The sequence below is a fragment of the Oncorhynchus nerka genome, linkage group LG16 (assembly GCF_034236695.1).
Source record: "Oncorhynchus nerka isolate Pitt River linkage group LG16, Oner_Uvic_2.0, whole genome shotgun sequence".
NCBI lineage: Eukaryota > Metazoa > Chordata > Actinopteri > Salmoniformes > Salmonidae > Oncorhynchus > Oncorhynchus nerka.
In genome coordinates, this window is record NC_088411.1 from 45,517,354 (window position 1) to 45,544,694 (window position 27,341).

The 27,341-nt window shown below is 45.5% G+C and overlaps 1 protein-coding gene across 1 annotated transcript in view; it reads right to left on the bottom strand.

Annotated features, from left to right (window-relative positions):
• Positions 1-27,341, bottom strand: part of LOC115122979 (calcium uniporter protein, mitochondrial-like) — a 201,625-nt gene that overhangs the window by 21,179 nt on the left and 153,105 nt on the right. The window contains exons 7-8 of the mRNA XM_065002700.1: positions 12,345-12,548; positions 11,578-11,694 (exon numbers count right to left, since the gene is read on the bottom strand). Coding sequence (XP_064858772.1) covers positions 11,578-11,694; positions 12,345-12,548 — 321 coding nt within the window. The remainder of the gene's footprint in view (positions 1-11,577; positions 11,695-12,344; positions 12,549-27,341) is intronic.

The following is a 27,341-nucleotide window of genomic DNA, read 5'->3' on the forward strand; positions in this document are numbered from 1 at the left end:
GTCTACCTCAGAGATAGAGTCCTTCAGCAGGTTGTACTTGTGGATGGGTTAGTGTCCACCTCAGAGATAGAGTCCTTCAGCAGGTTGTACTTGTGGATGGGTTAGTGTCTACCTCAAAGATAGAGTCCTTCAGCAGGTTGTACTTGTGGATGGGTTAGTGTCCACCTCAGCAGGTTGTACTTGTGGATGGGTTAGTGCCTACCTCAGAGATAGAGTCCTTCAGCAGGTTGTACTTGTGGATGGGTTAGTGTCTACCTCAAAGATAGAGTCCTTCAGCAGGTTGTACTTGTGGATGGGTTAGTGTCTACCTCAGCAGGTTGTACTTGTGGATGGGTTAGTGTCTACCTCAAAGATAGAGTCCTTCAGCAGGTTGTACTTGTGGATGGGTTAGTGTCTACCTCAGAGATAGAGTCCTTCAGCAGGTTGTACTTGTGGATGGGTTAGTGTCTACCTCAAAGATAGAGTCCTTCAGCAGGTTGTACTTGTGGATGGGTTAGTGCCTACCTCAGCAGGTTGTACTTGTGGATGGGTTAGTGTCCACCTCAGAGTTAGAGTCCCTCAGCAGGTTGTACTTGTGGATGGGTTAGTGTCCACCTCAGAGATAGAGTCCTTCAGCAGGTTGTACTTGTGGATGGGTTAGTGTCTACCTCAAAGATAGAGTCCTTCAGCAGGTTGTACTTGTGGATGGGTTAGTGTCCACCTCAGCAGGTTGTACTTGTGGATGGGTTAGTGCCTACCTCAGAGATAGAGTCCTTCAGCAGGTTGTACTTGTGGATGGGTTAGTGTCTACCTCAGAGATAGAGTCCTTCAGCAGGTTGTACTTGTGGATGGGTTAGTGTCTACCTCAGCAGGTTGTACTTGTGGATGGGTTAGTGTCTACCTCAGAGATAGAGTCCTTCAGCAGGTTGTACTTGTGGATGGGTTAGTGTCTACCTCAGAGATAGAGTCCTTCAGCAGGTTGTACTTGTGGATGGGTTAGTGTCTACCTCAGAGATAGAGTCCTTCAGCAGGTTGTACTTGTGGATGGGTTAGTGTCTACCTCAGCAGGTTGTACTTGTGGATGGGTTAGTGTCCACCTCAGAGATAGAGTCCTTCAGCAGGTTGTACTTGTGGATGGGTTAGTGTCCACCTCAGAGATAGAGTCCTTCAGCAGGTTGTACTTGTGGATGGGTTAGTGTCTACCTCAGAGATAGAGTCCTTCAGCAGGTTGTACTTGTGGATGGGTTAGTGCCTACCTCAGAGATAGAGTCCTTCAGCAGGTTGTACTTGTGGATGGGTTAGTGCCTACCTCAGAGGTTGTATGGGTTAGTCCTACCTCAGCAGGTTGTACTTGTGGATGGGTTAGTGCCTACCTCAGAGATAGAGTCCTTCAGCAGGTTGTACTTGTGGATGGGTTAGTGTCTACCTCAGAGATAGAGTCCTTCAGCAGGTTGTACTTGTGGATGGGTTAGTGTCTACCTCAGAGATAGAGTCCTTCAGCAGGTTGTACTTGTGGATGGGTTAGTGTCTACCTCAGAGATAGAGTCCTTCAGCAGGTTGTACTTGTGGATGGGTTAGTGTCTACCTCAGAGATAGAGTCCTTCAGCAGGTTGTACTTGTGGATGGGTTAGTGTCCTCAGCAGGTTGTACTCAGCAGGTTGTACTTGTGGATGGGTTAGTGCCTACCTCAGAGATAGAGTCCCTCAGCAGGTTGTACTTGTGGATGGGTTAGTGTCCACCTCAGCAGGTTGTACTTGTGGATGGGTTAGTGTCTACCTCAGAGATAGAGTCCTTCAGCAGGTTGTACTTGTGGATGGGTTAGTGTCCACCTCAGCAGGTTGTACTTGTGGATGGGTTAGTGTCTACCTCAGCAGGTTGTACTTGTGGATGGGTTAGTGCCTACCTCAGAGATAGAGTCCCTCAGCAGGTTGTACTTGTGGATGGGTTAGTGTCCACCTCAGAGATAGAGTCCTTCAGCAGGTTGTACTTGTGGATGGGTTAGTGTCTACCTCAAAGATAGAGTCCTTCAGCAGGTTGTACTTGTGGATGGGTTAGTGTCTACCTCAGCAGGTTGTACTTGTGGATGGGTTAGTGTCTACCTCAGAGATAGAGTCCTTCAGCAGGTTGTACTTGTGGATGGGTTAGTGTCTACCTCAGCAGGTTGTACTTGTGGATGGGTTAGTGCCTACCTCAGAGATAGAGTCCTTCAGCAGGTTGTACTTGTGGATGGGTTAGTGTCTACCTCAGAGATAGAGTCCTTCAGCAGGTTGTACTTGTGGATGGGTTAGTGTCTACCTCAGCAGGTTGTACTTGTGGATGGGTTAGTGCCTACCTCAGAGATAGAGTCCCTCAGCAGGTTGTACTTGTGGATGGGTTAGTGTCTACCTCAGAGATAGAGTCCTTCAGCAGGTTGTACTTGTGGATGGGTTAGTGTCTACCTCAGCAGGTTGTACTTGTGGATGGGTTAGTGCCTACCTCAGAGATAGAGTCCCTCAGCAGGTTGTACTTGTGGATGTTAGTGTCCCTCAGCAGGTTGTACTTGTGGATGGGTTAGTGTCTACCTCAGAGATAGAGTCCTTCAGCAGGTTGTACTTGTGGATGGGTTAGTGTCTACCTCAGAGATAGAGTCCTTCAGCAGGTTGTACTTGTGGATGGGTTAGTGTCTACCTCAGAGATAGAGTCCTTCAGCAGGTTGTACTTGTGGATGGGTTAGTGTCTACCTCAGAGATAGAGTCCTTCAGCAGGTTGTATTTGTGGATGGGTTAGTGCCTACCTCAGCAGGTTGTACTTGTGGATGGGTTAGTGTCTACCTCAGCAGGTTGTACTTGTGGATGGGTTAGTGTCTACCTCAGAGATAGAGTCCTTCAGCAGGTTGTACTTGTGGATGGGTTAGTGTCTACCTCAGAGATAGAGTCCTTCAGCAGGTTGTATTTGTGGATGGGTTAGTGTCTACCTCCTTCAGCAGGTTGTACTTGTGGATGGGTTAGTGCCTACCTCAGAGATAGAGTCCTTCAGCAGGTTGTATTTGTGGATGGGTTAGTGCCTACCTCAGCAGGTTGTACTTGTGGATGGGTTAGTGTCTACCTCAGAGATAGAGTCCTTCAGCAGGTTGTACTTGTGGATGGGTTAGTGTCTACCTCAGAGATAGAGTCCTTCAGCAGGTTGTACTTGTGGATGGGTTAGTGTCTACCTCAGAGATAGAGTCCTTCATTGTAGTGGATGGGTTAGTGTCCACCTCAGCAGGTTGTACTTGTGGATGGGTTAGTGTCTACCTCAGAGATAGAGTCCCTCAGCAGGTTGTACTTGTGGATGGGTTAGTGTCTACCTCAGAGATAGAGTCCTTCAGCAGGTTGTACTTGTGGATGGGTTAGTGTCTACCTCAAAGATAGAGTCCTTCAGCAGGTTGTACTTGTGGATGGGTTAGTGTCTACCTCAGCAGGTTGTACTTGTGGATGGGTTAGTGTCTACCTCAGCAGGTTGTACTTGTGGATGGGTTAGTGTCTATCTCAGAGATAGAGTCCTTCAGCAGGTTGTATTTGTGGATTGGTTAGTGCCTACCTCAGAGATAGAGTCCTTCAGCAGGTTGTATTTGTGGATGGGTTAGTGCCTACCTCAGCAGGTTGTACTTGTGGATGGGTTAGTGTCTACCTCAGAGATAGAGTCCTTCAGCAGGTTGTACTTGTGGATGGGTTAGTGCCTACCTCAGAGATAGAGTCATTCAGCAGGTTGTACTTGTGGATGGGTTAGTGCCTACCTCAGAGATAGAGTCCTTCAGCAGGTTGTATTTGTGGATGGGTTAGTGCCTACCTCAGCAGGTTGTACTTGTGGATGGGTTAGTGCCTATCTCAGAGATAGAGTCCTTCAGCAGGTTGTATTTGTGGATGGGTTAGTGCCTACCTCAGAGATAGAGTCCTTCAGCAGGTTGTATTTGTGGAGGGGTTAGTGCCTACTTCAGCAGGTTGTACTTGTGGATGGGTTAGTGCCTACCTCAGAGATAGAGTCCTTTAGCAGGTTGTACTTGTGGATGGGTTAGTGCCTACCTCAGCAGGTTGTATTTGTGGATGGGTTAGTGTCAACCTCAGAGATAGAGTCCTTTAGCAGGTTGTACTTGTGGATAGGTTAGTGCCTACCTCAAAGATAGAGTCATTCAGCAGGTTGTACTTGTGGATGGGTTAGTGCCTACCTCAAAGATAGAGTCATTCAGCAGGTTGTACTTGTGGATGGGTTAGTGCCTACCTCAGAGATAGAGTCCTTCAGCAGGTTGTACTTGTGGATGGGTTAGTGTCTACCTCAGAGATAGAGTCCCTCAGCAGGTTGTACTTGTGGATGGGTTAGTGCCTACCTCAGAGATAGAGTCCTTTAGCAGGTTGTACTTGTGGATGGGTTAGTGTCTACCTCAGAGATAGAGTCCTTTAGCAGGTTGTACTTGTGGATGGGTTAGTGTCTACCTCAGCAGGTTGTATTTGTGGATGGGTTAGTGCCTACCTCAGAGATAGAGTCCTTCAGCAGGTTGTACTTGTGGATGGGTTAGTGCCTACCTCAGAGATAGAGTCCTTCAGCAGGTTGTACTTGTGGATGGGTTAGTGCCTACCTCAGCAGGTTGTACTTGTGGATGGGTTAGTGCCTACCTCAGAGATAGAGTCCTTTAGCAGGTTGTACTTGTGGATGGGTTAGTGTCTACCTCAGAGATAGAGTCCTTCAGGTTGTACTTGTGGATGGTTGTACTTGTGGATGGGTTAGTGCCTACCTCAGAGATAGAGTCCTTCAGCAGGTTGTACTTGTGGATGGGTTAGTGCCTACCTCAGAGATAGAGTCCTCAGCAGGTTGTACTTGTGGATGGGTTAGTGCCTACCTCAGAGATAGAGTCCTTCAGCAGGTTGTACTTGTGGATGGGTTAGTGTCTACCTCAGAGATAGAGTCCTTCAGCAGGTTGTACTTGTGGATGGGTTAGTGTCTACCTCCTTCAGCAGGTTGTACTTGTGGATGGGTTAGTGCCTACCTCAGAGATAGAGTCCTTCAGCAGGTTGTACTTGTGGATGGGTTAGTGCCTACCTCAGCAGGTTGTACTTGTGGATGGGTTAGTGTCTACCTCAGAGATAGAGTCCTTCAGCAGGTTGTACTTGTGGATGGGTTAGTGTCTACCTCAGCAGGTTGTACTTGTGGATGGGTTAGTGCCTACCTCAGAGATAGAGTCCTTCAGCAGGTTGTACTTGTGGATGGGTTAGTGCCTACCTCAGAGATAGAGTCCTTCAGCAGGTTGTACTTGTGGATGGGTTAGTGTCTACCTCAGAGATAGAGTCCTTCAGCAGGTTGTACTTGTGGATGGGTTAGTGCCTACCTCAGCAGGTTGTACTTGTGGATGGGTTAGTGTCTACCTCAGAGATAGAGTCCTTCAGCAGGTTGTACTTGTGGATGGGTTAGTGCCTACCTCAGCAGGTTGTACTTGTGGATGGGTTAGTGTCTACCTCAGCAGGTTGTACTTGTGGATGGGTTAGTGCCTACCTCAGAGATAGAGTCCTTCAGCAGGTTGTACTTGTGGATGGGTTAGTGTCTACCTCAGAGTTAGAGTCCCTCAGCAGGTTGTACTTGTGGATGGGTTAGTGCCTAACTCAGAGATAGAGTCCTTCAGCAGGTTGTACTTGTGGATGGGTTAGTGTCTACCTCAGAGTTAGAGTCCCTCAGCAGGTTGTACTTGTGGATGGGTTAGTGCCTACCTCAGCAGGTTGTACTTGTGGATGGGTTAGTGCCTACCTCAGAGATAGAGTCCTTCAGCAGTTTGTACTTGTGGATGGGTTAGTGCCTACCTCAGCAGGTTGTACTTGTGGATGGGTTAGTGCCTACCTCAGAGATAGAGTCCTTCAGCAGGTTGTACTTGTGGATGGGTTAGTGTCTACCTCAGAGATAGAGTCCTTCAGCAGGTTGTACTTGTGGATGGGTTAGTGCCTACCTCAGAGATAGAGTCATTCAGCAGGTTGTACTTGTGGATGGGTTAGTGCCTACCTCAGAGATAGAGTCCTTCAGCAGGTTGTACTTGTGGATGGGTTAGTGCCTACCTCAGCAGGTTGTACTTGTGGATGGGTTAGTGCCTACCTCAGAGATAGAGTCCTTCAGCAGGTTGTACTTGTGGATGGGTTAGTGCCTACCTCAGAGATAGAGTCCTTCAGCAGGTTGTACTTGTGGATGGGTTAGTGCCTACCTCAGCAGGTTGTACTTGTGGATGGGTTAGTGCCTACCTCAGAGATAGAGTCCTTCAGCAGGTTGTACTTGTGGATGGGTTAGTGCCTACCTCAGCAGGTTGTACTTGTGGATGGGTTAGTGCCTACCTCAGAGATAGAGTCCTTCAGCAGGTTGTACTTGTGGATGGGTTAGTGCCTACCTCAGAGATAGAGTCCTTCAGCAGGTTGTACTTGTGGATGGGTTAGTGCCTACCTCAGAGATAGAGTCCTTCAGCAGGTTGTACTTGTGGATGGGTTAGTGCCTACCTCAGAGATAGAGTCCTTCAGCAGGTTGTACTTGTGGATGGGTTAGTGCCTACCTCAGAGATACCTCAGCAGGTTGTACTTGTGGATGGGTTAGTGCCTACCTCAGAGATAGCAGGGTTGTACTTGTGGATGGGTTAGTGTCTACCTCAGAGATAGAGTCCTTCAGCAGGTTGTACTTGTGGATGGGTTAGTGTCTTTCAGCAGGTTGTACTTGTGGATGGGTTAGTGCCTACCTCAGAGATAGAGTCCTTCAGCAGGTTGTACTTGTGGATGGGTTAGTGCCTACCTCAGAGATAGAGTCCTTCAGCAGGTTGTACTTGTGGATGGGTTAGTGCCTACCTCAGCAGGTTGTACTTGTGGATGGGTTAGTGCCTACCTCAGAGATAGAGTCCTTCAGCAGGTTGTACTTGTGGATGGGTTAGTGTCTACCTCAGAGATAGAGTCCTTCAGCAGGTTGTACTTGTGGATGGGTTAGTGTCTACCTCAGCAGGTTGTACTTGTGGATGGGTTAGTGCCTACCTCAGAGATAGAGTCCTTCAGCAGGTTGTACTTGTGGATGGGTTAGTGTCTACCTCAGAGATAGAGTCCTTCAGCAGGTTGTACTTGTGGATGGGTTAGTGCCTACCTCAGAGATAGAGTCCTTCAGCAGGTTGTACTTGTGGATGGGTTAGTGCCTACCTCAGGGTTAGTGCCTACCTCAGAGATAGAGTCCTTAGGGTTGTACTTGTGGATGGGTTAGTGCCTACCTCAGAGATAGAGTCCTTTAGCAGGTTGTACTTGTGGATGGGTTAGTGTCTACCTCAGAGATAGAGTCCTTTAGCAGGTTGTACTTGTGGATGGGTTAGTGTCTACCTCAGCAGGTTGTATTTGTGGATGGGTTAGTGCCTACCTCAGAGATAGAGTCCTTCAGCAGGTTGTACTTGTGGATGGGTTAGTGCCTACCTCAGCAGGTTGTACTTGTGGATGGGTTAGTGTCTACCTCAGAGATAGAGTCCTTCAGCAGGTTGTACTTGTGGATGGGTTAGTGTCTACCTCAGCAGGTTGTACTTGTGGATGGGTTAGTGCCTACCTCAGAGATAGAGTCATTCAGCAGGTTGTACTTGTGGATGGGTTAGTGTCTACCTCAGAGTTAGAGTCCCTCAGCAGGTTGTACTTGTGGATGGGTTAGTGCCTACCTCAGCAGGTTGTACTTGTGGATGGGTTAGTGTCTACCTCAGAGTTAGAGTCCTTCAGCAGGTTGTACTTGTGGATGGGTTAGTGCCTACCTCAGCAGGTTGTACTTGTGGATGGGTTAGTGTCTACCTCAGCAGGTTGTACTTGTGGATGGGTTAGTGCCTACCTCAGAGATAGAGTCCTTCAGCAGGTTGTACTTGTGGATGGGTTAGTGTCTACCTCAGAGTTAGAGTCCCTCAGCAGGTTGTACTTGTGGATGGGTTAGTGCCTAACTCAGAGATAGAGTCCTTCAGCAGGTTGTACTTGGGGATGGGTTAGTGTCTACCTCAGAGTTAGAGTCCCTCAGCAGGTTGTACTTGTGGATGGGTTAGTGCCTACCTCAGCAGGTTGTACTTGTGGATGGGTTAGTGTCTACCTCAGAGTTAGAGTCCTTCAGCAGGTTGTACTTGTGGATGGGTTAGTGTCTACCTCAGAGATAGAGTCCTTCAGCAGGTTGTACTTGTGGATGGGTTAGTGCCTACCTCAGAGATAGAGTCCTTCAGCAGGTTGTACTTGTGGATGGGTTAGTGCCTACCTCAGCAGGTTGTACTTGTGGATGGGTTAGTGCCTACCTCAGAGATAGAGTCCTTTAGCAGGTTGTACTTGTGGATGGGTTAGTGTCTACCTCAGCAGGTTGTATTTGTGGATGGGTTAGTGCCTACCTCAGAGATAGAGTCCTTCAGCAGGTTGTACTTGTGGATGGGTTAGTGCCTACCTCAGAGATAGAGTCCTTCAGCAGGTTGTACTTGTGGATGGGTTAGTGCCTACCTCAGCAGGTTGTACTTGTGGATGGGTTAGTGCCTACCTCAGCAGGTTGTACTTGTGGATGGGTTAGTGCCTACCTCAGAGATAGAGTCCTTTAGCAGGTTGTACTTGTGGATGGGTTAGTGTCTACCTCAGAGATAGAGTCCTTTAGCAGGTTGTACTTGTGGATGGGTTAGTGCCTACCTCAGAGATAGAGTCCTTCAGCAGGTTGTACTTGTGGATGGGTTAGTGCCTACCTCAGAGATAGAGTCCTTCAGCAGGTTGTACTTGTGGATGGGTTAGTGCCTACCTCAGCAGGTTGTACTTGTGGATGGGTTAGTGCCTACCTCAGAGATAGAGTCCTTTAGCAGGTTGTACTTGTGGATGGGTTAGTGTCTACCTCAGAGATAGAGTCCTTTAGCAGGTTGTACTTGTGGATGGGTTAGTGTCTACCTCAGCAGGTTGTATTTGTGGATGGGTTAGTGCCTACCTCAGAGATAGAGTCCTTCAGCAGGTTGTACTTGTGGATGGGTTAGTGTCTACCTCAGAGATAGAGTCCTTCAGCAGGTTGTACTTGTGGATGGGTTAGTGCCTACCTCAGAGATAGAGTCCTTCAGCAGGTTGTACTTGTGGATGGGTTAGTGCCTACCTCAGCAGGTTGTACTTGTGGATGGGTTAGTGCCTACCTCAGAGATAGAGTCCTTTAGCAGGTTGTACTTGTGGATGGGTTAGTGTCTACCTCAGAGATAGAGTCCTTTAGCAGGTTGTACTTGTGGATGGGTTAGTGTCTACCTCAGCAGGTTGTATTTGTGGATGGGTTAGTGCCTACCTCAGAGATAGAGTCCTTCAGCAGGTTGTACTTGTGGATGGGTTAGTGCCTACCTCAGCAGGTTGTACTTGTGGATGGGTTAGTGTCTACCTCAGAGATAGAGTCCTTCAGCAGGTTGTACTTGTGGATGGGTTAGTGTCTACCTCAGCAGGTTGTACTTGTGGATGGGTTAGTGCCTACCTCAGAGATAGAGTCATTCAGCAGGTTGTACTTGTGGATGGGTTAGTGCCTAACTCAGAGATAGAGTCCTTCAGCAGGTTGTACTTGTGGATGGGTTAGTGTCTAGCAGGTCATGGGTTAGTGCCTAGTCCCTCAGCAGGTTGTACTTGTGGATGGGTTAGTGCCTAGAGTTAGAGTCCTCAGCAGGTTGTACTTGTGGATGGGTTAGTGCCTACCTCAGCAGGTTGTACTTGTGGATGGGTTAGTGTCCCTCAGCAGGTTGTACTTGTGGATGGGTTAGTGCCTACCTCAGAGATAGAGTCCTTCAGCAGGTTGTACTTGTGGATGGGTTAGTGTCTACCTCAGAGTTAGAGTCCCTCAGCAGGTTGTACTTGTGGATGGGTTAGTGCCTAACTCAGAGATAGAGTCCTTCAGCAGGTTGTACTTGTGGATGGGTTAGTGTCTACCTCAGAGTTAGAGTCCCTCAGCAGGTTGTACTTGTGGATGGGTTAGTGCCTACCTCAGCAGGTTGTACTTGTGGATGGGTTAGTGTCTACCTCAGCAGGTTGTACTTGTGGATGGGTTAGTGCCTACCTCAGAGATAGAATCCCTCAGCAGGTTGTACTTGTGGATGGGTTAGTGTCTACCTCAAAGATAGAGTCCTTCAGCAGGTTGTATTTGTGGATGGGTTAGTGCCTACCTCAGCAGGTTGTACTTGTGGATGGGTTAGTGCCTACCTCAGAGATAGAGTCCTTCAGCAGTTTGTACTTGTGGATGGGTTAGTGCCTACCTTAGCAGGTTGTACTGGAGGATGGGTTAGTGCCTACCTCAGAGATAGAGTCCTTCAGCAGTTTGTACTTGTGGATGGGTTAGTGCCTACCTCAGAGATAGAGTCCTTCAGCAGGTTGTATTTGTGGATGGGTTAGTGTCTACCTCAGAGATAGAGTCCTTCAGCAGTTTGTACTTGTGGATGGGTTAGTGCCTACCTCAGCAGGTTGTACTTGTGGATGGGTTAGTGCCTACCTCAGAGATAGAGTCCTTCAGCAGGTTGTACTTGTGGATGGGTTAGTGCCTACCTCAGAGATAGAGTCCTTCAGCAGGTTGTACTTGTGGATGGGTTAGTGCCTACCTCAGCAGGTTGTACTGGTGGATGGGTTAGTGCCTACCTCAGAGATAGAGTCCTTCAGCAGTTTGTACTTGTGGATGGGTTAGTGCCTACCTCAGCAGGTTGTACTTGTGGATGGGTTAGTGCATACCTCAGAGATAGAGTCCTTCAGCAGGTTGTACTTGTGGATGGGTTAGTGCATACCTCAGAGATAGAGTCCTTCAGCAGGTTGTACTTGTGGATGGGTTAGTGCCTACCTCAGCAGGTTGTACTTGTGGATGGGTTAGTGTCTACCTCAGCAGGTTGTACTGGTGGATGGGTTAGTGCCTACCTCAGAGATAGAGTCCTTCAGCAGGTTGTACTTGTGGATGGGTTAGAGCCTACCTCAGCAGGTTGTACTTGTGGATGGGTTAGTGCCTACCTCAGCAGGTTGTACTTGTGGATGGGTTAGTGTCTACCTCAGAGATAGAGTCCTTCAGCAGGTTGTACTTGTGGATGGGTTAGTGCCTACCTCAGAGATAGAGTCCTTCAGCAGGTTGTACTTGTGGATGGGTTAGTGCCTACCTCAGCAGGTTGTATTTGTGGATGGGTTAGTGTCTACCTCAGCAGGTTGTACTTGTGGATGGGTTAGTGTCTACCTCAGAGATAGAGTCCTTCAGCAGGTTGTACTTGTGGATGGGTTAGTGCCTACCTCAGCAGGTTGTACTGGTGGATAGGTTAGTGCCTACCTCAGAGATAGAGTCCTTCAGCAGGTTGTATTTGTGGAAGGGTTAGTGCCTACCTCAAAGATAGAGTCCTTCAGCAGGTTGTACTTGTGGATGGGTTAGTGTCTACCTCAGCAGGTTGTACTTGTGGATGGGTTAGTGTCTACCTCAGAGATAGAGTCCTTCAGCAGGTTGTATTTGTGGATGGGTTAGTGCCTACCTCAGAGATAGAGTCCCTCAGCAGGTTGTACTTGTGGATGGGTTAGTGCCTACCTCAGCAGGTTGTACTTGTGGATGGGTTAGTGTCTACCTCAGAGATAGAGTCCCTCAGCAGGTTGTACTTGTGGATGGGTTAGTGCCTACCTCAGAGATAGAGTCCTTCAGCAGGTTGTACTTGTGGATGTCAAAGCGTTGTCTCTTCACCCCCTTGTGGAAGAACAGCAGGTACTGTCTGTCCCTGGCGTCTGGGTAGATGTACTCCTACAGGACGGAGGGGAGGCGAGAACAGGCTGTTAGATAAACTAGAATACTTACTCAACCCTCCTACATACAAACCTTAGAGAACCACTATACAAAACTACAAATGACAGACACTAGTCCATGACCTCTTACCTGACCGGACCAGCCTCTTACCTAGCCTCATACCTGGTCTGGCCTCCTACCTGGTCTCTTACCTAGCCTCATACCTGGTCTGGCCTCTTACCTAGCCTCATAACTGGTCTGGCCTCTTACCTAGCCTCATACCTGGTCTGGCCTCTTACCTAGCCTCATACCTGGTCTGGCCTCTTACCTGGCCTCTTACCTAGCCTCTTGCCTGGCCTCTTACCTAGCCTCTTACCTGGCCTCTTGCCTGGTCTCTTGCCTAGTATCTTACCTGGCCTCTTAGCTAGCCTCTTACCTAGCCTCTTACCTGGCCTCTTACCTGGCCTCTTACCTTGCCTGGCCTCTTACCTAGCCTCTTACCTGGCCTCTTACCTGACCTCTTACCTGGCCTCTTACCTAGCCTCTTTACCTAGCCTCTTACCTGGTCTCTTACCTGGCCTCTTACCTGGCCTCTTACCTGGTGTACATAGCCATGGCGGTATGTGTGTTACAGTGTGTGTGTGTGTTACAGTGTGTGTGTATGTTACCTGGCGTGTGAGTACGTAGTAGGAGTACATAGCCATGGCGGTAGCGTAGGTAATGAAGTAGGTGACAGGCTCCATGATGTCCCAGGAGTACTCCCACCAGGTGAGACGCGCCAGGATCCCAAACTGTGTTGCCATGTAGGCCACGCCCCCCCACAGCACCCAGGTGGTACGACGCTCCGCCTTACGACTCAGCTCCTCCCTTACCTGGGATGGACAGCCAATCAGAAACACATATCAATAATAAGACACTTACACCTGTGGTTCTCTGTAGTTCAGTTAGTAGAACATGGTCCTCTGTAGTTCAGTTAGTAGAACATGGTTCTCTGTACTTCAGTTAGTAGAACATGGTCCTCTGTAGTTCAGTTAGTAGAACATTACATTTACATTTACATTTAAGTCATTTAGCAGACGCTCTTATCCAGAGCGACTTACAAATTGGTGCATTCACCTTATGACATCCAGTGGAACAGCCACTTTACAATAGTGCATCTAAATCTTTTAAGGGGGGTGAGAAGGATTACTTTATCCTATCCTAGGTACTCCTTAAAGAGGTGGGGTTTCAGGTGTCTCCGGAAGGTGGTGATTGACTCCGCTGTCCTGGCGTCGTGAGGGAGTTTGTTCCACCATTGGGGGGCCAGAGCAGCGAACAGTTTTGACTGGGCTGAGCGGGAACTGTACTTCCTCAGTGGTAGGGAGGCGAGCAGGCCAGAGGTGGATGAACGCAGTGCCCTTGTTTGGGTGTAGGGCCTGATCAGAGCCTGGAGGTACTGAGGTGCCGTTCCCCTCACAGCTCCGTAGGCAAGCACCATGGTCTTGTAGCGGATGCGAGCTTCAACTGGAAGCCAGTGGAGAGAGCGGAGGAGCGGGGTGACGTGAGAGAACTTGGGAAGGTTGAACACCAGACGGGCTGCGGCGTTCTGGATGAGTTGTAGGGGTTTAATGGCACAGGCAGGGAGCCCAGCAAACAGCGAGTTGCAGTAATCCAGACGGGAGATGACAAGTGCCTGGATTAGGACCTGCGCCGCTTCCTGTGTGAGGCTGTGTGAGAACATGGTCCTCTGTAGTTAGTAGAACATGGTCCTCTGTAGTTCAGTTAGTAGAACATGGTCCTCTGTAGTTAATAGAACATTGTCCTCTGTAGTTCAGTTACTAGAACATGGTTCTCTGTAGTTCAGTTAGTAGAACATGGCCCTCTGTAGTTCAGTTAGTAGAACACGGTCCTCTGTAGTTCAGTTAGTAGAACATGGTCCTCTGTAGTTAGTAGAACATGGTCCTCTGTAGTTAGTAGAACATGGTCCTCTGTAGTTCAGTTAGTAGAACATGGTCCTCTGTAGTTCAGTTAGTAGAACACGGTCCTCTGTAGTTCAGTTAGTAGAACATGGTCCTCTGTAGTTCAGTTAGTAGAACATGGTCCTCTGTAGTTAGTAGAACATGGTCCTCTGTAGTTCAGTTAGTAGAACATGGTCCTCTGTAGTTAATAGAACATTGTCATCTGTAGTTCAGTTACTAGAACATGGTTCTCTGTAGTTCAGTTAGTAGAACATGGCCCTCTGTAGTTCAGTTAGTAGAACACGGTCCTCTGTAGTTCAGTTAGTAGAACATGGTCCTCTGTAGTTAGTAGAACATGGTCCTCTGTAGTTCAGTTAGTAGAACATGGTCCTCTGTAGTTCAGTTAGTAGAACACGGTCCTCTGTAGTTCAGTTAGTAGAACACGGTCCTCTGTAGTTCAGTTAGTAGAACATGGTCCTCTGTAGTTCAGTTAGTAGAACACGGTCCTCTGTAGTTCAGTTAGTAGAACACGGTCCTCTGTAGTTCAGTTAGTAGAACATGGTCCTCTGTAGTTCAGTTAGTAGAACACGGTCCTCTGTAGTTCAGTTAGTAGAACACGGTCCTCTGTAGTTCAGTTAGTAGAACATGGTCCTCTGTAGTTCAGTTAGTAGAACATGGTCCTCTGTAGTTAGTAGAACATGGTCCTCTGTAGTTAGTAGAAAATGGTCCTCTGTAGTTCAGTTAGTAGAACATGGTCCTCTGTAGTTCAGTTAGTAGAACACGGTCCTCTGTAGTTCAGTTAGTAGAACATGGTCCTCTGTAGTTCAGTTAGTAGAACATGGCCCTCTGTAGTTCAGTTAGTAGAACATGGTCCTCTGTAGTTCAGTTAGTAGAACACGGTCCTCTGTAGTTCAGTTAGTAGAACATGGTCCTCTGTAGTTAGTAGAACATGGTCCTCTGTAGTTCAGTTAGTAGAACATGGTCCTCTGTAGTTCAGTTAGTAGAACACGGTCCTCTGTAGTTCAGTTAGTAGAACATGGTCCTCTGTAGTTCAGTTAGTAGAACATGGCCCTCTGTAGTTCAGTTAGTAGAACACGGTCCTCTGTAGTTCAGTTAGTAGAACATGGTCCTCTGTAGTTAGTAGAACATGGTCCTCTGTAGTTAGTAGAACATGGTCCTCTGTAGTTCAGTTAGTAGAACATGGTCCTCTGTAGTTAATAGAACATTGTCCTCTGTAGTTCAGTTACTAGAACATGGTTCTCTGTAGTTCAGTTAGTAGAACATGGCCCTCTGTAGTTCAGTTAGTAGAACACGGTCCTCTGTAGTTCAGTTAGTAGAACATGGTCCTCTGTAGTTAGTAGAACATGGTCCTCTGTAGTTAGTAGAACATGGTCCTCTGTAGTTCAGTTAGTAGAACATGGTCCTCTGTAGTTCAGTTAGTAGAACACGGTCCTCTGTAGTTCAGTTAGTAGAACATGGTCCTCTGTAGTTCAGTTAGTAGAACGTGGTCCTCTGTAGTTAGTAGAACATGGTCCTCTGTAGTTCAGTTAGTAGAACATGGTCCTCTGTAGTTAATAGAACATTGTCCTCTGTAGTTCAGTTACTAGAACATGGTTCTCTGTAGTTCAGTTAGTAGAACATGGCCCTCTGTAGTTCAGTTAGTAGAACACGGTCCTCTGTAGTTCAGTTAGTAGAACATGGTCCTCTGTAGTTAGTAGAACATGGTCCTCTGTAGTTAGTAGAACATGGTCCTCTGTAGTTCAGTTAGTAGAACACGGCCCTCTGTAGTTCAGTTAGTAGAACACGGCCCTCTGTAGTTCAGTTAGTAGAACATGGTCCACTGTAGTTCAGTTAGTAGAACATGGCCCTCTGTAGTTCAGTTAGTAGAACATGGTCCTCTGTAGTTCAGTTAGTAGAACACGGTCCTCTGTAGTTCAGTTAGTAGAACATGGTCCTCTGTAGTTAGTAGAACATGGTCCTCTGTAGTTAGTAGAACATGGTCCTCTGTAGTTCAGTTAGTAGAACATGGTCCTCTGTAGTTCAGTTAGTAGAAAACGGTCCTCTGTAGTTCAGTTAGTAGAACATGGTCCTCTGTAGTTCAGTTAGTAGAACATGGTCCTCTGTAGTTCAGTTAGTAGAACACAGTCCTCTGTAGTTCAGTTAGTAGAACATGGTCCTCTGTAGTTAGTAGAACATGGTCCTCTGTAGTTCAGTTAGTAGAACATGGTCCTCTGTAGTTCAGTTAGTAGAACACTGTCCTCTGTAGTTCAGTTAGTAGAACACGGTCCTCTGTAGTTCAGTTAGTAGAACATGGTCCTCTGTAGTTCAGTTAGTAGAACATGGCCCTCTGTAGTTCAGTTAGTAGAACATGGTCCTCTGTAGTTCAGTTAGTAGAACACGGTCCTCTGTAGTTCAGTTAGTAGAACATGGTCCTCTGTAGTTCAGTTAGTAGAACATGGCCCTCTGTAGTTCAGTTAGTAGAACATGGTCCTCTGTAGTTCAGTTAGTAGAACACAGTCCTCTGTAGTTCAGTTAGTAGAACATGGTCCTCTGTAGTTAGTAGAACATGGTCCTCTGTAGTTCAGTTAGTAGAACATGGTCCTCTGTAGTTCAGTTAGTAGAACACGGTCCTCTGTAGTTCAGTTAGTAGAACATGGTCCTCTGTAGTTCAGTTAGTAGAACATGGCCCTCTGTAGTTCAGTTAGTAGAACACGGTCCTCTGTAGTTCAGTTAGTAGAACATGGTCCTCTGTAGTTAGTAGAACATGGTCCTCTGTAGTTCAGTTAGTAGAACATGGTTCTCTGTAGTTCAGTTAGTAGAACATGGCCCTCTGTAGTTCAGTTAGTAGAACACGGTCCTCTGTAGTATAGTTAGTAGAACATGGTCCTCTGTAGTTAGTAGAACATGGTCCTCTGTAGTTAGTAGAACATGGTCCTCTGTAGTTCAGTTAGTAGAACACGGTCCTCTGTAGTTCAGTTAGTAGAACATGGTCCTCTGTAGTTCAGTTAGTAGAACATGGTCCTCTGTAGTTAGTAGAACATGGTCCTCTGTAGTTCAGTTAGTAGAACATGGTCCTCTGTAGTTCAGTTAGTAGAACACAGTCCTCTGTAGTTCAGTTAGTAGAACATGGTCCTCTGTAGTTAATAGAACATTGTCCTCTGTAGTTCAGTTACTAGAACATGGTTCTCTGTAGTTCAGTTAGTAGAACATGGCCCTCTGTAGTTCAGTTAGTAGAACACGGTCCTCTGTAGTTCAGTTAGTAGAACATGGTCCTCTGTAGTTAGTAGAACATGGTCCTCTGTAGTTAGTAGAACATGGTCCTCTGTAGTTCAGTTAGTAGAACATGGTCCTCTGTAGTTCAGTTAGTAGAACACGGTCCTCTGTAGTTCAGTTAGTAGAACATGGTCCTCTGTAGTTCAGTTAGTAGAACATGGTCCTCTGTAGTTAGTAGAACATGGTCCTCTGTAGTTCAGTTAGTAGAACATGGTCCTCTGTAGTTAATAGAACATTGTCATCTGTAGTTCAGTTACTAGAACATGGTTCTCTGTAGTTCAGTTAGTAGAACATGGCCCTCTGTAGTTCAGTTAGTAGAACACGGTCCTCTGTAGTTCAGTTAGTAGAACATGGTCCTCTGTAGTTAGTAGAACATGGTCCTCTGTAGTTCAGTTAGTAGAACATGGTCCTCTGTAGTTCAGTTAGTAGAACACGGTCCTCTGTAGTTCAGTTAGTAGAACATGGTCCTCTGTAGTTCAGTTAGTAGAACACGGTCCTCTGTAGTTCAGTTAGTAGAACATGGTCCTCTGTAGTTCAGTTAGTAGAACACGGTCCTCTGTAGTTCAGTTAGTAGAACACGGTCCTCTGTAGTTCAGTTAGTAGAACATGGTCCTCTGTAGTTCAGTTAGTAGAACATGGTCCTCTGTAGTTAGTAGAACATGGTCCTCTGTAGTTAGTAGAACATGGTCCTCTGTAGTTCAGTTAGTAGAACATGGTCCTCTGTAGTTCAGTTAGTAGAACACGGTCCTCTGTAGTTCAGTTAGTAGAACATGGTCCTCTGTAGTTCAGTTAGTAGAACATGGCCCTCTGTAGTTCAGTTAGTAGAACATGGTCCTCTGTAGTTCAGTTAGTAGAACACGGTCCTCTGTAGTTCAGTTAGTAGAACATGGTCCTCTGTAGTTAGTAGAACATGGTCCTCTGTAGTTCAGTTAGTAGAACATGGTCCTCTGTAGTTCAGTTAGTAGAACACGGTCCTCTGTAGTTCAGTTAGTAGAACACGGTCCTCTGTAGTTCAGTTAGTAGAACATGGTCCTCTGTAGTTCAGTTAGTAGAACACGGTCCTCTGTAGTTCAGTTAGTAGAACACGGTCCTCTGTAGTTCAGTTAGTAGAACATGGTCCTCTGTAGTTCAGTTAGTAGAACATGGTCCTCTGTAGTTAGTAGAACATGGTCCTCTGTAGTTAGTAGAACATGGTCCTCTGTAGTTCAGTTAGTAGAACATGGTCCTCTGTAGTTCAGTTAGTAGAACATGGTCCTCTGTAGTTCAGTTAGTAGAACACGGTCCTCTGTAGTTCAGTTAGTAGAACATGGTCCTCTGTAGTTCAGTTAGTAGAACATGGCCCTCTGTAGTTCAGTTAGTAGAACATGGTCCTCTGTAGTTCAGTTAGTAGAACACGGTCCTCTGTAGTTCAGTTAGTAGAACATGGTCCTCTGTAGTTAGTAGAACATGGTCCTCTGTAGTTCAGTTAGTAGAACATGGTCCTCTGTAGTTCAGTTAGTAGAACACGGTCCTCTGTAGTTCAGTTAGTAGAACACGGTCCTCTGTAGTTCAGTTAGTAGAACATGGTCCTCTGTAGTTCAGTTAGTAGAACACGGTCCTCTGTAGTTCAGTTAGTAGAACACGGTCCTCTGTAGTTCAGTTAGTAGAACATGGTCCTCTGTAGTTCAGTTAGTAGAACATGGTCCTCTGTAGTTAGTAGAACATGGTCCTCTGTAGTTCAGTTAGTAGAACATGGTCCTCTGTAGTTCAGTTAGTAGAACACGGTCCTCTGTAGTTCAGTTAGTAGAACATGGTCCTCTGTAGTTCAGTTAGTAGAACATGGCCCTCTGTAGTTCAGTTAGTAGAACATGGTCCTCTGTAGTTCAGTTAGTAGAACACGGTCCTCTGTAGTTCAGTTAGTAGAACATGGTCCTCTGTAGTTAGTAGAACATGGTCCTCTGTAGTTCAGTTAGTAGAACATGGTCCTCTGTAGTTCAGTTAGTAGAACACGGTCCTCTGTAGTTCAGTTAGTAGAACATGGTCCTCTGTAGTTCAGTTAGTAGAACATGGCCCTCTGTAGTTCAGTTAGTAGAACACGGTCCTCTGTAGTTCAGTTAGTAGAACATGGTCCTCTGTAGTTAGTAGAACATGGTCCTCTGTAGTTAGTAGAACATGGTCCTCTGTAGTTCAGTTAGTAGAACATGGTCCTCTGTAGTTAATAGAACATTGTCCTCTGTAGTTCAGTTACTAGAACATGGTTCTCTGTAGTTCAGTTAGTAGAACATGGCCCTCTGTAGTTCAGTTAGTAGAACACGGTCCTCTGTAGTTCAGTTAGTAGAACATGGTCCTCTGTAGTTAGTAGAACATGGTCCTCTGTAGTTAGTAGAACATGGTCCTCTGTAGTTCAGTTAGTAGAACATGGTCCTCTGTAGTTCAGTTAGTAGAACACGGTCCTCTGTAGTTCAGTTAGTAGAACATGGTCCTCTGTAGTTCAGTTAGTAGAACGTGGTCCTCTGTAGTTAGTAGAACATGGTCCTCTGTAGTTCAGTTAGTAGAACATGGTCCTCTGTAGTTAATAGAACATTGTCCTCTGTAGTTCAGTTACTAGAACATGGCCCTCTGTAGTTCAGTTAGTAGAACATGGTCCTCTGTAGTTCAGTTAGTAGAACACGGTCCTCTGTAGTTCAGTTAGTAGAACATGGTCCTCTGTAGTTCAGTTAGTAGAACATGGCCCTCTGTAGTTCAGTTAGTAGAACATGGTCCTCTGTAGTTCAGTTAGTAGAACACAGTCCTCTGTAGTTCAGTTAGTAGAACATGGTCCTCTGTAGTTAGTAGAACATGGTCCTCTGTAGTTCAGTTAGTAGAACATGGTCCTCTGTAGTTCAGTTAGTAGAACACGGTCCTCTGTAGTTCAGTTAGTAGAACATGGTCCTCTGTAGTTCAGTTAGTAGAACATGGCCCTCTGTAGTTCAGTTAGTAGAACACGGTCCTCTGTAGTTCAGTTAGTAGAACATGGTCCTCTGTAGTTAGTAGAACATGGTCCTCTGTAGTTCAGTTAGTAGAACATGGTTCTCTGTAGTTCAGTTAGTAGAACATGGCCCTCTGTAGTTCAGTTAGTAGAACACGGTCCTCTGTAGTATAGTTAGTAGAACATGGTCCTCTGTAGTTAGTAGAACATGGTCCTCTGTAGTTAGTAGAACATGGTCCTCTGTAGTTCAGTTAGTAGAACACGGTCCTCTGTAGTTCAGTTAGTAGAACATGGTCCTCTGTAGTTCAGTTAGTAGAACATGGTCCTCTGTAGTTAGTAGAACATGGTCCTCTGTAGTTCAGTTAGTAGAACATGGTCCTCTGTAGTTCAGTTAGTAGAACACAGTCCTCTGTAGTTCAGTTAGTAGAACATGGTCCTCTGTAGTTAATAGAACATTGTCCTCTGTAGTTCAGTTACTAGAACATGGTTCTCTGTAGTTCAGTTAGTAGAACATGGCCCTCTGTAGTTCAGTTAGTAGAACACGGTCCTCTGTAGTTCAGTTAGTAGAACATGGTCCTCTGTAGTTAGTAGAACATGGTCCTCTGTAGTTAGTAGAACATGGTCCTCTGTAGTTCAGTTAGTAGAACATGGTCCTCTGTAGTTCAGTTAGTAGAACACGGTCCTCTGTAGTTCAGTTAGTAGAACATGGTCCTCTGTAGTTCAGTTAGTAGAACATGGTCCTCTGTAGTTAGTAGAACATGGTCCTCTGTAGTTCAGTTAGTAGAACATGGTCCTCTGTAGTTAATAGAACATTGTCATCTGTAGTTCAGTTACTAGAACATGGTTCTCTGTAGTTCAGTTAGTAGAACATGGCCCTCTGTAGTTCAGTTAGTAGAACACGGTCCTCTGTAGTTCAGTTAGTAGAACATGGTCCTCTGTAGTTAGTAGAACATGGTCCTCTGTAGTTCAGTTAGTAGAACATGGTCCTCTGTAGTTCAGTTAGTAGAACACGGTCCTCTGTAGTTCAGTTAGTAGAACATGGTCCTCTGTAGTTCAGTTAGTAGAACACGGTCCTCTGTAGTTCAGTTAGTAGAACATGGTCCTCTGTAGTTCAGTTAGTAGAACACGGTCCTCTGTAGTTCAGTTAGTAGAACACGGTCCTCTGTAGTTCAGTTAGTAGAACATGGTCCTCTGTAGTTCAGTTAGTAGAACATGGTCCTCTGTAGTTAGTAGAACATGGTCCTCTGTAGTTAGTAGAACATGGTCCTCTGTAGTTCAGTTAGTAGAACATGGTCCTCTGTAGTTCAGTTAGTAGAACACGGTCCTCTGTAGTTCAGTTAGTAGAACATGGTCCTCTGTAGTTCAGTTAGTAGAACATGGCCCTCTGTAGTTCAGTTAGTAGAACATGGTCCTCTGTAGTTCAGTTAGTAGAACACGGTCCTCTGTAGTTCAGTTAGTAGAACATGGTCCTCTGTAGTTAGTAGAACATGGTCCTCTGTAGTTCAGTTAGTAGAACATGGTCCTCTGTAGTTCAGTTAGTAGAACACGGTCCTCTGTAGTTCAGTTAGTAGAACACGGTCCTCTGTAGTTCAGTTAGTAGAACATGGTCCTCTGTAGTTCAGTTAGTAGAACACGGTCCTCTGTAGTTCAGTTAGTAGAACACGGTCCTCTGTAGTTCAGTTAGTAGAACATGGTCCTCTGTAGTTCAGTTAGTAGAACATGGTCCTCTGTAGTTAGTAGAACATGGTCCTCTGTAGTTAGTAGAACATGGTCCTCTGTAGTTCAGTTAGTAGAACATGGTCCTCTGTAGTTCAGTTAGTAGAACATGGTCCTCTGTAGTTCAGTTAGTAGAACACGGTCCTCTGTAGTTCAGTTAGTAGAACATGGTCCTCTGTAGTTCAGTTAGTAGAACATGGCCCTCTGTAGTTCAGTTAGTAGAACATGGTCCTCTGTAGTTCAGTTAGTAGAACACGGTCCTCTGTAGTTCAGTTAGTAGAACACGGTCCTCTGTAGTTCAGTTAGTAGAACATGGTCCTCTGTAGTTCAGTTAGTAGAACACGGTCCTCTGTAGTTCAGTTAGTAGAACACGGTCCTCTGTAGTTCAGTTAGTAGAACATGGTCCTCTGTAGTTCAGTTAGTAGAACATGGTCCTCTGTAGTTAGTAGAACATGGTCCTCTGTAGTTAGTAGAACATGGTCCTCTGTAGTTCAGTTAGTAGAACATGGTCCTCTGTAGTTCAGTTAGTAGAACACGGTCCTCTGTAGTTCAGTTAGTAGAACATGGTCCTCTGTAGTTCAGTTAGTAGAACATGGCCCTCTGTAGTTCAGTTAGTAGAACATGGTCCTCTGTAGTTCAGTTAGTAGAACACGGTCCTCTGTAGTTCAGTTAGTAGAACATGGTCCTCTGTAGTTAGTAGAACATGGTCCTCTGTAGTTCAGTTAGTAGAACATGGTCCTCTGTAGTTCAGTTAGTAGAACACGGTCCTCTGTAGTTCAGTTAGTAGAACATGGTCCTCTGTAGTTCAGTTAGTAGAACATGGCCCTCTGTAGTTCAGTTAGTAGAACACGGTCCTCTGTAGTTCAGTTAGTAGAACATGGTCCTCTGTAGTTAGTAGAACATGGTCCTCTGTAGTTAGTAGAACATGGTCCTCTGTAGTTCAGTTAGTAGAACATGGTCCTCTGTAGTTAATAGAACATTGTCCTCTGTAGTTCAGTTACTAGAACATGGTTCTCTGTAGTTCAGTTAGTAGAACATGGCCCTCTGTAGTTCAGTTAGTAGAACACGGTCCTCTGTAGTTCAGTTAGTAGAACATGGTCCTCTGTAGTTAGTAGAACATGGTCCTCTGTAGTTAGTAGAACATGGTCCTCTGTAGTTCAGTTAGTAGAACATGGTCCTCTGTAGTTCAGTTAGTAGAACACGGTCCTCTGTAGTTCAGTTAGTAGAACATGGTCCTCTGTAGTTCAGTTAGTAGAACGTGGTCCTCTGTAGTTAGTAGAACATGGTCCTCTGTAGTTCAGTTAGTAGAACATGGTCCTCTGTAGTTAATAGAACATTGTCCTCTGTAGTTCAGTTACTAGAACATGGTTCTCTGTAGTTCAGTTAGTAGAACATGGTCCTCTGTAGTTCAGTTAGTAGAACGTGGTCCTCTGTAGTTAGTAGAACATGGTCCTCTGTAGTTCAGTTAGTAGAACATGGTCCTCTGTAGTTAATAGAACATTGTCCTCTGTAGTTCAGTTACTAGAACATGGTCCTCTGTAGTTCAGTTAGTAGAACACGGCCCTCTGTAGTTCAGTTAGTAGAACACGGCCCTCTGTAGTTCAGTTAGTAGAACATGGTCCACTGTAGTTCAGTTAGTAGAACATGGCCCTCTGTAGTTCAGTTAGTAGAACATGGTCCTCTGTAGTTCAGTTAGTAGAACACGGTCCTCTGTAGTTCAGTTAGTAGAACATGGTCCTCTGTAGTTAGTAGAACATGGTCCTCTGTAGTTAGTAGAACATGGTCCTCTGTAGTTCAGTTAGTAGAACATGGTCCTCTGTAGTTCAGTTAGTAGAAAACGGTCCTCTGTAGTTCAGTTAGTAGAACATGGTCCTCTGTAGTTCAGTTAGTAGAACATGGTCCTCTGTAGTTCAGTTAGTAGAATACGGTCCTCTGTAGTTCAGTTAGTAGAACATGGTCCTCTGTAGTTAGTAGAACATGGTCCTCTGTAGTTCAGTTAGTAGAACATGGTCCTCTGTAGTTCAGTTAGTAGAACACTGTCCTCTGTAGTTCAGTTAGTAGAACACGGTCCTCTGTAGTTCAGTTAGTAGAACATGGTCCTCTGTAGTTCAGTTAGTAGAACATGGCCCTCTGTAGTTCAGTTAGTAGAACATGGTCCTCTGTAGTTCAGTTAGTAGAACACGGTCCTCTGTAGTTCAGTTAGTAGAACATGGTCCTCTGTAGTTCAGTTAGTAGAACATGGCCCTCTGTAGTTCAGTTAGTAGAACATGGTCCTCTGTAGTTCAGTTAGTAGAACACAGTCCTCTGTAGTTCAGTTAGTAGAACATGGTCCTCTGTAGTTCAGTTAGTAGAACATGGTCCTCTGTAGTTCAGTTAGTAGAACACGGTCCTCTGTAGTTCAGTTAGTAGAACATGGTCCTCTGTAGTTCAGTTAGTAGAACATGGCCCTCTGTAGTTCAGTTAGTAGAACACGGTCCTCTGTAGTTCAGTTAGTAGAACATGGTCCTCTGTAGTTAGTAGAACATGGTCCTCTGTAGTTCAGTTAGTAGAACATGGTTCTCTGTAGTTCAGTTAGTAGAACATGGCCCTCTGTAGTTCAGTTAGTAGAACACGGTCCTCTGTAGTTCAGTTAGTAGAACATGGTCCTCTGTAGTTAGTAGAACATGGTCCTCTGTAGTTAGTAGAACATGGTCCTCTGTAGTTCAGTTAGTAGAACACGGTCCTCTGTAGTTCAGTTAGTAGAACATGGTCCTCTGTAGTTCAGTTAGTAGAACATGGTCCTCTGTAGTTAGTAGAACATGGTCCTCTGTAGTTCAGTTAGTAGAACATGGTCCTCTGTAGTTCAGTTAGTAGAACACTGTCCTCTGTAGTTCAGTTAGTAGAACACGGTCCTCTGTAGTTCAGTTAGTAGAACATGGTCCTCTGTAGTTCAGTTAGTAGAACATGGCCCTCTGTAGTTCAGTTAGTAGAACATGGTCCTCTGTAGTTCAGTTAGTAGAACACGGTCCTCTGTACTTCAGTTAGTAGAACATGGTCCTCTGTAGTTCAGTTAGTAGAACATGGCCCTCTGTAGTTCAGTTAGTAGAACATGGTCCTCTGTAGTTCAGTTAGTAGAACACAGTCCTCTGTAGTTCAGTTAGTAGAACATGGTCCTCTGTAGTTAGTAGAACATGGTCCTCTGTAGTTCAGTTAGTAGAACATGGTCCTCTGTAGTTCAGTTAGTAGAACACGGTCCTCTGTAGTTCAGTTAGTAGAACATGGTCCTCTGTAGTTCAGTTAGTAGAACATGGCCCTCTGTAGTTCAGTTAGTAGAACACGGTCCTCTGTAGTTCAGTTAGTAGAACATGGTCCTCTGTAGTTAGTAGAACATGGTCCTCTGTAGTTCAGTTAGTAGAACATGGTTCTCTGTAGTTCAGTTAGTAGAACATGGCCCTCTGTAGTTCAGTTAGTAGAACACGGTCCTCTGTAGTTCAGTTAGTAGAACATGGTCCTCTGTAGTTAGTAGAACATGGTCCTCTGTAGTTAGTAGAACATGGTCCTCTGTAGTTCAGTTAGTAGAACACGGTCCTCTGTAGTTCAGTTAGTAGAACATGGTCCTCTGTAGTTCAGTTAGTAGAACATGGTCCTCTGTAGTTAGTAGAACATGGTCCTCTGTAGTTCAGTTAGTAGAACATGGTCCTCTGTAGTTCAGTTAGTAGAACACTGTCCTCTGTAGTTCAGTTAGTAGAACACGGTCCTCTGTAGTTCAGTTAGTAGAACATGGTCCTCTGTAGTTCAGTTAGTAGAACATGGCCCTCTGTAGTTCAGTTAGTAGAACATGGTCCTCTGTAGTTCAGTTAGTAGAACACGGTCCTCTATAGTTCAGTTAGTAGAACATGGTCCTCTGTAGTTCAGTTAGTAGAACATGGCCCTCTGTAGTTCAGTTAGTAGAACATGGTCCTCTGTAGTTCAGTTAGTAGAACACAGTCCTCTGTAGTTCAGTTAGTAGAACATGGTCCTCTGTAGTTAGTAGAACATGGTCCTCTGTAGTTCAGTTAGTAGAACATGGTCCTCTGTAGTTCAGTTAGTAGAACACGGTCCTCTGTAGTTCAGTTAGTAGAACATGGTCCTCTGTAGTTCAGTTAGTAGAACATGGCCCTCTGTAGTTCAGTTAGTAGAACACGGTCCTCTGTAGTTCAGTTAGTAGAACATGGTCCTCTGTAGTTAGTAGAACATGGTCCTCTGTAGTTCAGTTAGTAGAACATGGTTCTCTGTAGTTCAGTTAGTAGAACATGGTCCTCTGTAGTTCAGTTAGTAGAACATGGTCCTCTGTAGTTAGTAGAACACGGTCCTCTGTAGTTCAGTTAGTAGAACATGGCCCTCTGTAGTTCAGTTAGTAGAACACGGTCCTCTGTAGTTCAGTTAGTAGAACATGGTCCTCTGTAGTTAGTAGAACATGGTCCTCTGTAGTTCAGTTACTAGAACATGGTCCTCTGTAGTTCAGTTAGTAGAACATGGTCCTCTGTAGTTAGTAGAACATGGTCCTCTGTAGTTCAGTTACTAGAACATGGTCCTCTGTAGTTCAGTTAGTAGAACATGGTCCTCTGTAGTTCAGTTAGTAGAACATGGTCCTCTGTAGTTCAGTTACTAGAACATGGTCCTCTGTAGTTCAGTTAGTAGAACATGGTCCTCTGTAGTTCAGTTAGTAGAACATGGTCCTCTGTAGTTCAGTTACTAGAACATGGTCCTCTGTAGTTCAGTTAGTAGAACACGGTCCTCTGTAGTTCAGTTAGTAGAACATGGTCCTCTGTAGTTAGTAGAACACGGTCCTCTGTAGTTCAGTTAGTAGAACATGGTCCTCTGTAGTTAATAGAACATTGTCCTCTGTAGTTCAGTTACTAGAACATGGTTATCTGTAGTTCAGTTAGTAGAACACGGTCCTCTGTAGTTCAGTTAGTAGAACATGGTCCTCTGTAGTTCAGTTAGTAGAACATGGCCCTCTGTAGTTCAGTTAGTAGAACACGGTCCTCTGTAGTTCAGTTAGTAGAACATGGTCCTCTGTAGTTAGTAGAACATGGTCCTCTGTAGTTCAGTTAGTAGAACATGGTCCTCTGTAGTTCAGTTAGTAGAACATGGCCCTCTGTAGTTCAGTTAGTAGAACACGGTCCTCTGTAGTTCAGTTAGTAGAACATGGTCCTCTGTAGTTAGTAGAACATGGTCCTCTGTAGTTCAGTTAGTAGAACATGGTCCTCTGTAGTTCAGTTAGTAGAACATTGTCCTCTGTAGTTCAGTTAGTAGAACATGGTCCTCTGTAGTTAGTAGAACATGGTCCTCTGTAGATCAGTTACTAGAACATGGTCCTCTGTAGTTCAGTTAGTAGAACATGGTCCTCTGTAGTTAGTAGAACATGGTCCTCTGTAGTTCAGTTACTAGAACATGGTCCTCTGTAGTTCAGTTAGTAGAACATGGTCCTCTGTAGTTCAGTTAGTAGAACATGGTCCTCTGTAGTTCAGTTACTAGAACATGGTCCTCTGTAGTTCAGTTAGTAGAACATGGTCCTCTGTAGTTCAGTTAGTAGAACATGGTCCTCTGTAGAACATGGTCCTCTGTAGTTCAGTTAGTAGAACATGGTCCTCTGTAGTTCATTTAGTAGAACATGGTCCTCTGTAGTTCAGTTACTAGAACATGGTCCTCTGTAGTTCAGTTAGTAGAACATGGTCCTCTGTAGTTAGTAGAACACGGTCCTCTGTAGTTCAGTTAGTAGAACATGGCCCTCTGTAGTTCAGTTAGTAGAACACGGTCCTCTGTAGTTC